Source organism: Rattus norvegicus, chromosome 1 (genome assembly GCF_036323735.1).
Source record: "Rattus norvegicus strain BN/NHsdMcwi chromosome 1, GRCr8, whole genome shotgun sequence".
NCBI classification, from domain to species: Eukaryota; Metazoa; Chordata; class Mammalia; order Rodentia; family Muridae; genus Rattus; species Rattus norvegicus.
This window is the reverse complement of record NC_086019.1, coordinates 86,245,681-86,261,884: the sequence shown is the minus strand read 5'-3', so window position 1 is coordinate 86,261,884 and position 16,204 is coordinate 86,245,681. Positions and strand designations below refer to the sequence as shown.

At 47.9% G+C, this 16,204-nt stretch overlaps 1 protein-coding gene across 3 annotated transcripts in view; it reads right to left on the bottom strand.

The window, feature by feature from the left end:
- Positions 1 to 16,204, bottom strand: part of Zc3h4 (zinc finger CCCH-type containing 4) — a 37,507-nt gene that overhangs the window by 10,079 nt on the left and 11,224 nt on the right. For all 3 annotated transcript variants that reach the window (NM_001427315.1, XM_063273179.1, NM_001427316.1), the window contains 9 exon segments: positions 2,441 to 2,550; positions 2,897 to 3,008; positions 4,492 to 4,602; positions 5,588 to 5,727; positions 5,821 to 5,917; positions 6,593 to 6,744; positions 7,725 to 7,947; positions 10,541 to 10,651; positions 10,943 to 11,162. In NM_001427315.1, the coding sequence (NP_001414244.1) occupies positions 2,441 to 2,550; positions 2,897 to 3,008; positions 4,492 to 4,602; positions 5,588 to 5,727; positions 5,821 to 5,917; positions 6,593 to 6,744; positions 7,725 to 7,947; positions 10,541 to 10,651; positions 10,943 to 11,162 (1,276 nt within the window).

Here is a 16,204-nt window from a genome sequence, read left to right as displayed (position 1 = left end):
ATACAAATGTATTTTAACCAATGACTGGATCAACAAAGCTAACTTTATCAGCTGAGGAGTTCAACCTGGCAGGCAACTGCATTGAACTACAGTTGCTATAAGCAGATCAAAAGTGCCCTATGGCATGCACAAGGCAGACACACACCTCTAGCCTACTTTATTCTACAGTTCTACCTAGAAGACACTTGTTTTCTCCAGTGATGATGGGGATCAAACTCAGGGCCTTGTGAATGAGAGGTATAGGCTCTCCCACCTGCTCCCCATCCCTATGATACCCTGCAAAAGCAAACTATAGGGATACAAATCATACAGGGATTCCAAGTATTGGGATAAAGTGTGTGTGTGTGTGTGTGTGTGTGTGTGTGTGTGTGTGTGTGTGTGTGTGTGTGTTATGTCTAGATTGTACAGAGCAGAGATAAATCTACATGTTGGTCAATACCCACAGATCTGCTGGGCAGAACTTGGTGGTGTGTATGCTTGTAATCTCAGAACTTGGGAGCTGAAGTCAGGAGGATCATGGGTTTAATAATGACTGTAGATTGTAGTGATTTCAAGGCCAACCTGGACTACACAAGACTGTTTCAAACAAAAACAGCCAGTCCACCTCAGAGAAGCTGAAGCTCTGCCATGCAAGGGAGAGACCAGGCACCTTCCCCTGGGGTGAGAGCTATCTTCACAGACTTATAAAATGTTTTCTTTTTGCACTTCAGCATAAACTCGGTACCGAAGCATCTGTACCTTCTCAAATAGCCATCCAGGTAACAATCATGGATCAGGTCATGCCAATTAGCCGAGTCAGCAGTTTGTGAAGAACGTAACTGTGCTGGTAGAAGATGCACTAAAGCCGACAGACAGGCTTCCAGGAGACTGTTGCCAAGGTAACAGCAACAGGATCTTTGATCCTGGAAAGCTTCTTTGTGAGCCATGTGTGATGCATGTCCCTATTAATGACATAATTGTGGGTGGCTGGGAACTTTCTCATTGTGGGAACTAGTGAGCAAATGAGGGTGTGAGAAATTCAGGAAGTGGGGGTGGGGATTTAGCTCAGTGGTAGAGCCCTGGGTTCAGTTTCCAGCTCCAGAAAAAAAAGAAAAAGAAAAAGAAAAAAAAAAAAAAAAAAAAAAAGAAGAGAAATTCAGGAAGTAAAAATGCCCGAATATTTCGTGGTTTTCTCTCTTTTTCTCCTTTCTGTTTCTAAAATAAAATAATTTCTTTTTTTTTTTTTGGAGCTGGGGACTGAACTCAGGGCCTTGCGATTGCTAGGCAAGTGCTCTACCACTAAGCTAAATCCCCAACCCCAATAAAATAATTTCAAAACATTTTTTCCTTAAAAAAAGAAAAGGAGGGGTTGGGGATTTAGCTCAGTGGTAGAGCGTTTGCCTAGCAAGCGCAAAGCCCTGGGTTCGATCCCCAGCTCTGAAAAAAAGAAGAAAAGGAAAGAAAAGGAAAGAAAAGAAAAGAAAAGAAAGAAAGGAAGGCAGAGTGAGTCACCCTAGCATGGTGGCATACATCTTTGATCCCAGAATTTAGGAGGCAGAGACCAGCCTGGTCTACAGAGCAGTTCTAGGACAGAGAAACCCCGTAAGTTGAGCACTGAGAAGAGTAGGTATGAAGAGGCCAGCATGGGCCACAAAGCAAAATTGTCAAAACAAAACAAAAAGAAAGGGGGTGGGGCTACTGCAAACTTAAAATAACGGGAGATATGGTGGCACACACCTTTAATCTCAGCACTCATCCTGATCTACATGGGGAGCTCTAGGACAGCCAGGGCTACATAGAGACCATGTCTTAAAACAAAACTAAACAAACAAAACAAAACAAAACCCCAACCAAACTTCAAAAAATAAAACAAAGCTACAAGAAAAACTAGACTGATCCAGGGGCAGGACTGGGCTCCTGCTTTTAAGTGTGAACACTGAACCTCCAGCAGGGGGCGTCCTTTAATCAGACACTGCTGGTCCTTCCAGAGAACTGACTGGATGCTGATCATCTAGTTCGCTTAGGCTGATAGGCTCCCAAAAGGAATGACAAAAGAAAGCACCCCCACTAACTGTACCAATCTGGAAAAGAAAAACAGACACCAGGATGAGTGTCAAATGGCACCTGGTTTGTGAGATCCTGGTCCCACTTCCTTCTCTGCTCGAGTCCCTGTGACTACAGAAACACTGGCATTTCCAATCTCTGGGCATCTCAGTCTCTCTACACAACACAACACTACACCACTATCCCACTGCCCGATAGTGTACCCAGTGCAGCTGCCTCAGGTCGTGGTTAGGATGCAGCAGAACCCCTCACCCCCTCCACCTCTTCTGTCTGAAGGAGAGGTGAGTAATGTACAGACAGGTAGAACTTGCAACAGACTCTGAGCCTGCAAAGGTTGTCTGTGCCAAGAGTGGTGTCGGCTCCCGTGAGTGCTATACCATGCTACCCCAGACATTACCTTATCTAGGAGCTCTCGTGTCTCTTCAGTCAGCGGGTCATGGGAGAACATGCAGTCGTCACCATTGATGCAGTTTCCAGTGGTGTGGTATAACTTACATGGAAAGTCACGTTCATGACTCATTAAGGCAAACACTTCTTCTCAGAACCCACCCTAAAGAACAAACCACCCCCTTCATTTTGGAGGTGAGATGACACTCAAGAGTTATGCAGTGGTTGTCAGCAGCTGTTCTCAACACTACATCAACTCCAGAGCAAGTTCTGGCCCAGACAGCTGTCCTTGGAAAGGGTCCCCAAACTCTACAGAGAAAGGGAGTGAAGGGTGTGGGCTTCCTCAGGTGAAGATGTGAACAGCTCAGATAGAGAGTGAAAGGGGTAGCAGGAGAGGTGACCGACCAGGGAGGTCCCGGGAGCAGCAATGCAGGACAGATGCAACAGACGTGATGGCAAAGGATATCGTGCATGTAGGGGCAGTTCTCAGCACGCGCACAGAACCCCGTAATGTAAAATTTGCACAACTCTCGCTTCTTCGGTAGCTCAATGTCGTGGCTAAAATTGCAGTGGTCTCCCTGGAAAAAGAGAAGACAATCTAAAGGTTTAGGAAGCAAGTTCTGGCCCAACTTTTTACACTGGCCATTGCTGATTCTTCCTAATTCATCTCTGTCCCTCCTTTCACATCTACTCTGCCCCATACTATTTATTGTCTGGCAATAAAAACTCATCACATAAGCTAGTTCTACATTCTGTCCTTCCTAGCCGAACCCTGGTTTTGTTTGTTTGAGGAAGAGCGCCTGGTTAAAATACCCCATTTTCCAGCTTCCCTTGTTTAGCCCATGAAACACAGGTAAAAACTTCTGGGCAAGAAATGTCCTAAATTAAAACAGATTTTGATTGGGGGGGGGGCAGGGGCTGGGGAGAGAGGGGAGACAAGATCTCATTATGTCTGGAATTTGATATGTAGATCAGGCTGGCCTCAAAGCTAGTGACCTTCCTGCCTCAGAATCCCAAGAGCTGGATTAAGAGGGCTGTGCCACCACTGTCTGCCATCTCCTTAGACCATGGATACAAAGGTGAAAAATACAGCAGTCATTATACAAGTACAGTCCATGATGACAAATGCCACAGGTTTAAGAAAGGTGGCAGAGGGCTGGAGAGATGGTTCAGCAGTTAAGAGCACTGACTGTTCTTCCAGAGGTCCTGAGTTCAATTCCCAGCAACCACATGGTGGCTCACAACCCTCTGTAATGGGATCTGATGCCCTCCTCTGGTGTGCCTTAAGACAGCTACAGTGTACTCATGCATAAAATAAATGAATAAATCTTAAAAAAAAAAAAAAAAAGGAAGGTAGCAGAAAGGAGTCTAGGTCCCCAGGAAAACACTGATCACTGCAGTAGCCTTGAACTCACTCAAGCCCCACTAAGATTCCTGATCTGAATAACAAGTAAGTGTTGAAACCAATAGAGTTAAGACTGAGGATAGGCCTGGTGGTGGCTGCTGCACACCTTTAATCCCAGCGCTCAGGGGGCAGAGGCAGGAGTGTCTCTGAGTTTCAGAACAGCCAAGACTACACAGAGAAACCCTGTCTCAAAAGAAAAAGACAAAAACCCTACGTCCTGACTTCTGAGGGAGCAGTACTTCTCAGGCATATATGCCACCTGCCTGCTTGCTGCCTTTGCATCACCGTCACAAGCCAGCTATGTCCTAACTAAATGGTCACACTCATCTCTTGCACAACTCTGATGTCCAAGGCTGATTCTTCCCAACCCTGAAGTTCAACAGCATAATGGGAACAGAATAAGCCCTGAGGATTCATTTGAGACTATAGAGACCAGACACAAATTTCTACAGGAAAGGAGAAAGTGCCCCTAAACCTCAGACTCTCTACACATCTTACCCTAGGAAGAAAGCTGAGTCTCCTGGGCTGCCCAGAGGTCTCCCGGCTCCAAGAGGTGCCAAGAAGGGCAGGCCATCACACAGTCCTTCCCACCCCCAACAATGTGCACTGGGGCAGCCCATCCATGTGGGTCACATGTCCTCAGGTGGTGCTCTTACCCAAGTGCATCGTCCCTCCACGAAGTACTTGCAGATGACTTTGCCTTTCTTGTCAGATTGTTGGTGGGGCTTGTCATGATCACTCCGCCGGTAGCTTCCGCCGCCACCATCCTGTGAGCAATGTACAAGAAGAGAGGATAGGAATACATTAAATGTAGAGAGAACAGGACAGGTATGACAGTTCCTGTCACACCACATGCAATGCAGTACTCAGATGGGAAAAACTCTGGCACCTGAGCTGTGCAGGGTCACACCCCTCCTAGAGGGGGTAGCCAAGCCTTTTCTGGAAACTCTCCTGAACATCAGAGTGCACCATCTAGAACCTTCCCACTTCAGAAACTCAACAAGATGGTTGCAGGTACTGCTAAAGTAGTGTTTTAAGCAGAGGGCTGTACTAACAGGGCACCACCCTGGGAAACTGGTGAACACTGACCAGCCCATGGGTCAGGAGTTGACTGGGACATGGGACAGGATCAGACTTCACAGAGCAGCTCATTAGAAAACAAGAAGCCAGGATGGTTGTGATACAGCTCTAGTTCCAGCACTGAGAAAGAGGCAGAGGCAGGCAGCTCTGGGTGTCTAAGGATCCTGGTCTATAGAGTGAGTTCCAGGACAGCCAAGGCCACACAGAGAAACCTTGTCTTGAAAAAGACTAAAAGAAGAAAGAAAGAAAGAAAGAAAGAAAGAAAGAAAGAAAGAAAGAAAGAAAGAAAGAAAGAAAGAAAGGAAGGAAGAAAGAAAGGAAGAAAGAAAGGAAGAAAGAAAGATTGGAGGGAGGGAGGGAGGGGAAGGATGGATGAAAGGAAGGAAGGAAAAGAAAGGAGAGAGAGAGAGAGAGAGAGAGAGAGAGAGAGAGAGAGAGAGAGAGAGAATGAATGAGAAAGAACTGGCTGCTTTTCCAAAAGATCAAGGTAAATTTCAATCCTTCACATGGCCATTCACAACCGTTTGCAACCCCAGTCCCAGAGGATCCAATGCCTTTGTCCAGCCTCTGTGGGTACCAGGCACATACTTGTCCACAGACACAGGCATAGGCAGAACACCCATATGCAGAAAAATAAAATTAACAAAACACAAGAATTTCAAGTGTACTCACGCCCATGTCGTCATCGTAGAAGTCATCCTCGTCATTCATCCCGCCCTTGCTCATGCCCCCTCTGCTGCCTCGACCTCGGCCCCGGCCCATCCCTTTTCCTCGGCCTCCTCTGGAACCCCGGCCTCGGCCTCGACTTAACCCTGTGGAGCAGCAGAAAAGGGATTTAACTTCTCATGCTAAGGCAAGCAGTTGCTGCAGCCCAGCCAGCATGTCCTCAAGGAGTCCTTGCCCACCTCGACCTCGGCTGTCCTTGGACCTTCGGTACTGGTTTAGCTCCTTGGAATATTCATCATAATCATCATCTCCCATGGGCTCCTCGCTTTCGCCATACTGGATTCAAAAGAAAACAAGGCAGAAATGTCATCCTAGAGACAGCCCTGAGTTAACACTGAATGGCAGCATGTGTGGTGGTGGGTCCCAAACCCTACCCTTGTAGCCTTACTTCAGACTCTAACCCCATCAGGCAAAGCCAATCACAGGGCCTCCGGGCACAAGGGACAGCTGTACAACTTCAAGAAATAAGTCACGAGGGGGTTGGGGATTTAGCACAGTGGTAGAGCGCTTGCCTAGCAAGCACAAGGACCTGAGTTCGGTCCCCAGCTCCGAAAAAAAGAAAAAAAGAAAAAAAAAAAAAAAGAAAGAAATAAGTCACTCGATGAATATAAAGACAGGGACAGGGACAGGGACAGAATGGTGTGTACTCTATCCATCCCTCCTGTGCCTGCCGTAAGAGGCAGAACTCATTCTAGAAGACACTCAGAGAAGCCCTTCCTTACTCGGCACAAGGGCTTTGCAATCTGCCTTCCCCTGCTTCAGCCACCAAGTCAAGGTTTTCTTTTCTTTCCAAGAGGAACCTTTTAAAATTGTGCCTGTCACTCAAAGCCTTCTGTCCCTTGGGTACCCCACATCCTCCTGTCTTAGTCTCTTCCTGCCCACCTGAAGGACTTGCAGCTCAGGGGACCTACCAGTCACACTGCTGGTTCCAAGAGCTACGGAAAACCTTACCTCTATCTCCTCATCATACAAGTCCTCTTCGTCCTCTGGGTGCTCTCCCATGGAGCCTCGGCCTCGGCCTCTGCTGCCCCTGCCCATGCCTCGGCCTCGAGATCCTCCTCGGCTTCCGCGGCCCCTGTAGCCCCTGCCTCGGCCTCGGCTACCTGTGGGGTGATTGGGACCCTGAGCCTCACATGGCTAGAGACTACAACAAGGAAGAGGGGGGGTCCCATTTCCTATGTCTTCCTTGAGTCCTCCTCCTTTAGGAAGCCATCCAAACTGTCCCGTGCAGACTATAGTGCCTCTGGTTCCCTCAAAGGGCGACCTGGCACTCTGGACACACAGCTACTCCTGTCCTTACTAGCTGGTCTCTCGCTACCTGACTATTCATGGCTGCACTTTCCAAGACAGCAGGTACCAGCCCTAGGTGGCTAAAAATCCTAGGACCCGTGGTGTACCAACTGGAAGATCCATACCAGATTTTGAAGACTTAGGAGAATTAGGGAGAGAACAGCAGTCTTGGTGTCTGTTACAGACTCTGGCGTGACTCAAGTGTGAGTAAAGGAGTACTGGCTCCAACCCTACAGGCGGGCCCCCGCAGGGCCTCCACAGTGGAGCCTGCTGCACAGGTGTCCAAGAGCAAACATGGAAACAGTACTCTCAGCAATGAACTGTATCACAAATCTAAGAACCCAAACTGGAAGATCTTTAGAAGCCTCTATTAGCTGGCTGGGTTGCTTTTGTTTTTACTTTAAGAAACCCTGAAGGAGATTGCCCTTCCTCATTTCCCTTATACCACAGGCAACAAGTTTATCAGCTTTCTGGGGTCCAAAGTTCAGAGATAAACATCTGGTCAGGTGATGAAAAGTCCAGGACTGGAGATAGCAGAGCTGGGGCCTCCAGCTCTCCTCAGCCTGGCCCAGATGAGGGACACTTGCTGTCCCTGCTCTGTGTCTGTTATCCCAAGTCCTGAGTGTACAATTTTTGTACACTTCAGCTATCTTTTGAGTGACTGCCTGGTTCTTTTGGATAAGGCTCAGTACAAGCTGGCTGCTATAGTCTCCTTGACTCCTTAATCTCCAACCGCACCAGCTGAACTGGCCCTGGAGAAGTACTGAGAAGGGAGGGGATGGGAAGGGCTTACCTCTGCCCCGGCTGCTGCCCTCCTTGGCACGCCGGTACTGGTTCAGCTCTTTGGTGAAGTCGTCGTAGTCTTCCTTCCCCATGTCCTCTTCCTCGTCCCCCTCATACTCCCCGTACTGCTCATTCTCATAGTCCTCGTACATGCTGTAGCCCTTGCTATCAATCTTGGAGTAGGACTTCTTGGGCAGGGGTGTGTTGTGTGATGAGGAATATTGCTGGTGGGACTGTTCAGGCGAGAGTAGAGAGAGGGTGAGCCAGTGCCCACAGCCTGCATCAGGCTACTTAGGTCACCCCAGTTCTCAGAACTTGTGGGTTTGTCTCAAGCCTCTACTGTCCCTGGTTTACCACTGGTTCTTGGCCTCTCTGTAGACATGTTTACCCTAATGGGCCAAGGTTTAGAAGGAAAGGAGAAACTGGACTGCCTTGTCCCTGGAGAACCAAGGACAAGGATGCAGAGTGAGCAGAGTAGGGGAGAAGCCTGGAGTCAAGAGGAGGGGTTTCCTTGTTCAAGCTTTCCCTAGGGCCTCTGATTTCAATGAATAGCCTGATTGGTAGCCATAGCAGATTGCTATTTCCAAAGACACCTCCCAAGATGCCTTTCAACGGTGAACAGATAAGACTAAGTGTGGCACATTCAGATAGCGAGGAACACCTTACCAATGGAAGCTGTGGGAATGGAAACAGTTTACTATATCATGGTTTTGAGACAGTCTTATGTAACCTAGCCTGGAACTCTTTCTCTTTCTTTTCTTTCTTTTTTTCTTTTTGGAGGGGAGGTGGGGTGGTAGTGGTGGTTCAAGATGGGGTTTTTCTGTGTAGGCCTGGGACTCTTGATCTGTCTCCATATCCGAGAGTCAGGATTAGATCTGCACGGTCACGCTGGCTTTAAACACATTGCTACAGGCACGGTGTAAGGACCCTTGTCTATAGTCCCAACCACATGGGAGGTTGAGGTAGAAAAACTGCTTGAACCCAATTCACAGTTGCCCTCCTGGGTAAAAGTAAAGATTTGGTCTCAAAACTGGAAACAAAAACCAAACCAAAACAAAACAACAAACCCAATTCTCTGCATGTTTATAACAAAAACATACCCAGGCCCCATATGCTATAAAACATACCACTGGATGGCTTTGGTGACAGGGCTGAGGGGGTTTCAGGGCAGTAAAACCACTGCAAACAAAGCTCAAGAAGCTAAAGGAAACTAATGGGAGTGGAGAGTACAGATGGAGACTTGTCCATACTGTATCCTACTTGTGTAACATTTCAGTGATGGGCTGGGTTCAACTACAAAAGAAAACCCACACTCACTACAGGAAAATGCAAAATAGATATCCACACTCAAGCTTCTGGTCTTATCTGACCCCTCCCTAGGACCAGAAAGACACCCTTCCTCAGTAATCAGTCTCCATTACTTTCCTAGATAGAACCGCCATCATCTACTGCGGTGCATGATGCTGTCACAGGAAAAGGCTTTAAAAAGCACCACCACAGGGCTGAAGAGACGCCTCAGCAGCCAAGAGCACTGGCTGCTCCTCCAAGGAATTCGGATTCAGTTCCCAGCACCTGTTTAGAGGCTCACAACTGTCTGTAACTCTAGTTCCAGAGGATGCATATGGTGCAGACAGACAGACATATACAAAGGAGGCACAGTAAAACAACAAAATGAAAAGATTGGCACATCCTGCCAAGTCAAACCCCCCACCCACCCCCACCCCCTTGTCTTGTTTCCTTGTTTTTCCAGACAGGATTTCTCTGTATAGGAGTCCTGGCTATCTTGGAATTCACTTTGTAGACCAGACTGGCCTCAAACTCAGAGATCCACCTGCCTCTGCCTCTCAAGTGCTGAGCTTAAAGGTGTGCACCACCACCACAACCAGCCCTAGTCCATGGTTTACTTTAAATTTTTTTTATTTATTTTTTTTTTTCAGAGCTGGGGACCGAACCTAGGGTCTTGCGCAAGCGCTCTACTACTGAGCTAAATCCCCAACCTAGTCCATGGTTTAAAAGACAGGGTTTTGCTGTGTTGCTCAGACTAGGCTACAACTCTTGTTTATTATTATATTTTTATATGTATTAGTATTCTGATGCATGTGTATCTGTGTATCATGTGTATCTGATGCATGAACATACAGTGCTCACAGAGACCAGAATTCCCTTTAGCCACTATGTAGTTCCTAGGTCCTTTGTCCTTAACCACTGAGCTATTTCTCCAGCTTCTGACTCCAACTCTTACTCTTTCTGCCTCACCTTTCCTTGTACTGGGATTACTAGTTTGTGCCAGCACTTCCTGTTTGTACTCTTCTATGGTTTATTATTAGTATTGGTGGCAGTGGTGCTGCCCAAGGCCATGAGCACAGAAGCAAGCTTCAGACTACTAAGCTACATCCCCAGCCTTGTTTTTTCTTACATGTTTTTCTGAGAATGAAAGCATATGCACTCATGGTAAGTTTATGGTTAAGTTCAGAGTTGTAATAGGGTATTTAAGGTCTAACTGTACAGCCCTGGAGATAATTTACTCTACTGGCCATTTCATTCTCTTGCCAGTTTCCCACAAAAGGTAACTTATGAACAGTTGAAAGCAGTCAGCTGTGACCTGGACAAGTTAGACATACTGTGTCCTGCCAACCTGTGGGGGAGACTTGACACTGGGCAGGCTCAGGAGCAGCCCTTATGAAGAAAGCCACTGCCCTGGCTCAAACCCATACATTCCAACTCACTTGTTTCCTCATCCATAAATAGGGATGAAAATAATACCTACTGTCTCTGGGGTACCACCCACCCGCCCATGCAGAAGACACAAGATGCAGTATCACTCACTGGCACGTATGGGGGGCTATAGTCCCGGTACTTGCGGTGACCCTTCTCACTGGGGCTGAAATCTGAGTCATCTGAGAAGTCTGAGAAGTCATCACTGGAGGAAGCATGGCGCTGCAATGACAATGACAGAGGCCACACTAGAATGAGTCTGGTGCTGGCAGGCCACCTTGGCACAGCCAGCCCCAGGACAAACAATACTGGAATGTGTCTGGAAGGACTGCGCTCAGCCTGAAAACTCCTCCCCTGGGGGCACTCAATGGCAACAGAGCATAAGTTCCAGATCTTTATAAACTGTCCCCAGGCCGTGGATGCTAGGAACGGCTGTTACAAAGAGTGCCTGCTGGGCAGACAGACAGACAGGTGTGAGCAAGCAGTAGGTGTGGGGAACCCTCTGGGACCTACTTTGTGCTTAGATTTCCGCCTTTTCTTTGATCTCCTCTTCTCCTTCTCCCGTTCCTTCTTCCGCTTCCTTTTCAGCCTCCTATGAGACTTTTCCTCATCGGAGTCGCTGTGGTGCTTCTCCCCCTTTTCTTTCCGACTCCTCTCTTGTCCTCCAGGGGTATCCTGGATGTCCTCAGCCCCATCATCTTCCAGTTCACCTTCTTCCAACTCACCATCTTCCCTGCAAACCAACACCCAAACCACTGTGAGCTGGGGGACTGCAGTGGAGCCTTTTGAAGGCTGGTGAGGCAAACAGCAGCAGAGAGCCCAAAGGACATGGGTAACAGCTCTAGTGGCTGGAATAGGCCCCAGGAGGATGCAGGCCAACTCCCATCCTTCTGCAAAAGGACTGTGTCTGTGAGTTTAACTAGGTCAAAAGAGGTGGAGAGGTTACCACCAGAAGGCAAGGGGTACAGCTGAGCGGTAGGGTGCTTGCTTAGCACATAAGAGGCCCTGGGTCCCAGCCCTAGCCTTGAAAAATGAATAAATAAAAAGCCAGGCTAAGTCAGGCCTGGTACTACAAGCCTTTCATTCCCTCTGCCTCTACAGAGGCAGAGACAGTGGCAGGTTCTCTGAGTTCGAGGCCAGCCTGTTCTTACATAGGAGTTCCAGGCTACCCAGTACTACACAGTGAGACCCTGTCTCAAAAATAAAACAAAACAGAAAACCAAAAAGTAACACTAATGAAATAAGGAATAAAAAGAAAGGTGCTATGCTCACACAGACAAACCTACTTCAAGTTTCCCCACCATTCCATCGCCTAAGTGTCCCCAGCAGAAAAGCAGTAGCTCCTGTGGCCACAGAGCTGAGGAATATGTCCCCTGGGTTACCACAGGCTCTGAGGGGCCCAGCTGCCCAGCTCCTACATCTCTCTTCTTTACAGCATTATTCAAAACCTACTGGAACAAGGAAGTTCATTTGCAGAGAACCCCAATTAGGGCCCAAGATGGTAGAGCCAGACCCCACCCGTGAGCAGCCCTCCCTTAGCTGGCCCTGTCCCCTCTCCAGCCTCCCGCCCTTCTCAGGGAGCGTTCCTGACTTTTTCAACTCCATGTCACTCAATACTCAGTACTTTGAAAAGTAAAAGCACTCTCCTAGCCTCACAAGCTATGAGTCATCCGACAGGTCTAAATAGCTCAGCACAGGCTGAGGGTGGGGGCAGGTTATCTGTGGGTGAAGTCAGTGCAGGGTCAAGAAAGCAGCAGATGGAATAGGAGTCCACAGTGTTCAAGCCAAACCACAGACACAGATGTTGCTAAGTACAGAAGTTGGTAGAGTAGAAAAATCTTTTAAACTTAGCTAGGAATAATGGGAGACAGAGGAAGGTTATCTCTTGAGTTTAAGGCCAGGTTACATGATATCAGGCCAGCAAAAAAAGTGAGACCCTGCCTGAGGAAGAAAAAGATTTTTAAAATCTTCCAGGCCTGCCTGGTGGTACACACCTTCAATCCCAGCACACAGGAGGGCAGACCCTGGTGGTACATACCCTGGTCTGCACGGTGAGTTCTAGGACAACAAGAGCTATAGAGAGCTTGTCTCACAAGACAAACAACACACAAACATACGTGACAACAGCAGAAAGGCATGTAACGGCCATAAAGGCTCCTTGCACCTCAACTAATAAGGAACAAAAAGAGTATGATGACAGTAACAAGAATAAGCTGAGGAGGAGGGCGGGTTGAAGGCCAGCCTGGGCTACTTGACTAGCATGCAAGAGTCTAGGGTCCAGGGGCTGGGGATTTAGCTCAGTGGTAGAGCGCTTACCTAGGAAGCGCAAGGCCCTGGGTTCGGTCCCCAGCTCCGAAAAAAAGAACCAAAAAAAAAAGAGTCTAGGGTCCATCCTATACCACACCAAAAAAATAAGTTTTCAAAACTGCAATAGAAGCCAGGCAGTGGTGCACACACCTTTAGATCCTAGCACTCAGGAGGCAAAGGCAGGCTAGGACCGCCTGGACTTGTTACACAGAGAAACCCTGTCTTGAAAAACCAAATGACCTAACCAAAACAACAAAAACAACAACAACAAAAACAAAAAAGAAAATCAAACAAACAAATCAATAGGCCTAAGACCCAAAAGGCTAACCAAAAATCAGACCAAAACAGCTCTCCAAAGAGGCTTCAAGGAAGGAGGAAACAACCACTTAGAGGCTCTGAGGGTCCTAAGGGCTCCAATGGAAACAACAGCCTCTGTTTCTCCAGCCCTTCACAGCTTCAAGAGGCGCTTCTCTAATTAATTGTGAGCCCAATTTCAAAGGCCCCAGGCTCAACACCCAAGAGGTTTGGCCCCCAAAGACAGACAAAGTGGAGGTCAAGAACAGCACTCACACTGCAGGATGTAAGGCTCATTACACTATGTCAAAGGCAAGCACAGTGGGGAAAGGACTCCACCTGCACGAGAACACAGCCTACTTTGGAACGGCAGGGTACAGAGCAGCATTCCTGTTAAGGGAGGCCCTGTAGGTGCGGCTCAGAGCCAGCAGCAATGGGAGCACCTGACTAGGAAAACTGGTCTACTCAGTGATGTGGTTGGTACCTGCCATATCAGGTACCCTCAGTGAAGGGAGGGATGGGAATTGCCTTGGTCCGGGCTGAGCCATGCTGTGGGATAGAGGGAGAAGGCAGAGCCTAGAAGCTGACTGGTGCCCGGCAGACTGGAATCCCATGTGGAGGAAAGCTAAGGGCCAAGGCTGCAATGGTACTTGGCAAGGGGTACCTCACTGTCTCCTTTCCTGCCGTTTCCTCATTAAAAAAACAAAACAAAAAAACAAAACAAAACAAAACAAAAAACAGCAATTAACACTGTTAATTGGATAGTCCCTCACCTAGGCACAGGACCACACAGGCAGAGAAATTAGCTCAGGCTGAGGATGATGACAGGACCCCACTTCTAACACCCTGGCAACGTGTAACAAGATTTTCCAAGGAATTCATGAACCTTAACTGTCACCAAGAATCATAGAGCTTTTCTTCCAGGTCTCCCTACCCTACAAAGACTTCAGCCCAATAGTGATTCTCGCCTCACCAGTGTGGCTAACAAGCCTAGGCATATATCTGGGCTCAGTGAGAGCTACATACACACACTTGTATAAAATTAGCTGGCACATGCTTCAAACTTTGTTTCCCTGGAATGGAGATGCAAAAATAAATAAATAAATAAATAAATAAATAAATAAATAAATAAATATAAAATAAAATAAAGTTTTTGGAAATCTAACCAGGCAGGCATCCACATCTGTAACCCCACTCTGTAGGCTGAGGTAAAAGGATCTCTAGTTTAGGGTCAGTCTTGGTTACAGAGCAAGACCCTGTCTCAAAATGCGAAAATAGAAAATAAATTAAAAAAGCTGCTTGTGACTCAGAAGAGGTGCTGGAAGGTGATACTAGATTGGTTACTACATCTGCAGAGACATCCAGCTGACCCCTGCCCTCAGCCCCTAGAGCCCTATGTGATCTGTCACGTTCATGCTGCAGATGCCTTCCCAGCTAAGAGGCCTGTGTGAGTATCAGGTCCAACTACACCCTTCAGACTATTCACTAGGAAGGAAGGAAGGAAGCCCATTGGGAAAGGGCAGATAATCCCAAGGGCTGTGGACAGAACACAGCTGGGAGATTTATGAAAAGGCACTTTAACAGGCTGCCAGAAAAATCCATGTCAGAGAGGGATTAAACACCGAGGGAGCATGCTTAATAGACTGTGACATAATCCCCAAAGAAGAGCGGGGAGAGGGAACCCCGCTGCACTAATCATTTCAATCTAGACCTGCCAAACCCTCCTGAGACAGGTGCCCAGGGGGAAAACACTACGGCTGGGCTGCAGAGACCTCCACTAGCAGTTCACCTGCCTGCTTGCAGCCAGAGCCAAGGCCAGGACCCTAGAGACAAGAACCAGCCATCCTGGGAGACTGGTCAGAAGACAGAAATGGGAATAAGACTGCTTCCAACCTCCTAAACAAAGCTTCCCAAGCATTCAAATTTCCATTTTGGGGCCCAAATGCAGCTCCTCTTTGGTCAAAGAATACACATGGATGGCCAATCTAAGTCACACCTTCTGAGCACCCCTCCACCCCAGCCCTTAGCTTACAGGGCTCATACAACATGGGCTTGGCAAAAAAACCAGATCTGGTGTTCTCAAGCAGGCTCAGTGACTGAGCAACATACTTCAGCCTATAGACCAAGTGTAACACAACCAGCGCTGCCTCCTTCCCAGAATGGGCTCTCATCTGGACAATGGGATAGCCTGATATGGATCTCCAGGGTGGGAAGGTTAAATGATATATAAAGGAGCAGCCATACAGTAAAAGCTATACTTGTCCAAGAAGGCGTTGGTGCACTGAAAGGCACTGTGTGCCTACAATCCTAGCACTTGGGAGGCAGAAGCAGGAGGATCAGGAACTCAAAGTCATCCTTAGCCTCAGAGCAACTTTGAGGCTGACCTGGGCAGTCTGAAAACATCTCAAAAACCAGAACCCATAGGATGAGATAGTACAGTAATACCAATAAACACAACACGGAGACGCCTGAAAGACTTGACATGTGTCCTAGGAAGACGTGTGGGTTGAAGCAACAGCTGGTTCTTCTTGGGAGACACTGCTGACTACCCAACTGCAAGTGTCTATTTCATTGTGGCCATCCTCTCCCAAGCAATCCTGCTGACAAAACTGTCTCCACTTCAATTAATCTATATGGGACCCCAGAGTCTCAGAATGGCTGACCAAGAGGACAGGCAGAGATGACAGGGCGGACAGTGAGAGCAATGAAGCTTGGAAGACAAGATAAGGACCCCACAGGAGAAGAAGCTTATGCTCTCAGCAACTCTGCAGAGTGAGTGTTGGGCCAGATCAAAAGCCAGGAGCTTGGGGCTCTGGTTTACAGGGGGTTGGGGGGAGAACCACACCACAAACACAAATGGAGACTTATGGAACAGTGGCTATTACCTGAAGCTCATTAGGCTGCTAGGTTAATGTGAAGGTCGGGGTTATGATCATTAACTGACCAGACTCTCAACAAATCCCTGGGTAGGCTCTGAATGACCCATTAACTGGGGATAAAGAAAAAAAAAAAATCACAAAAAATTATGAGGCTCTGCCTCTTCCAATTCGTACAACCGGCTGAAGTGCAGGAGTCAAGGTCAGTCACTAGGAACCAAGGCAAGGAGCCTCTCCTTTAGAAGGCTGGCCTGGGCTCACACCTAAAGAAGCCTCTTTCCCATCCCACCACCTTCCC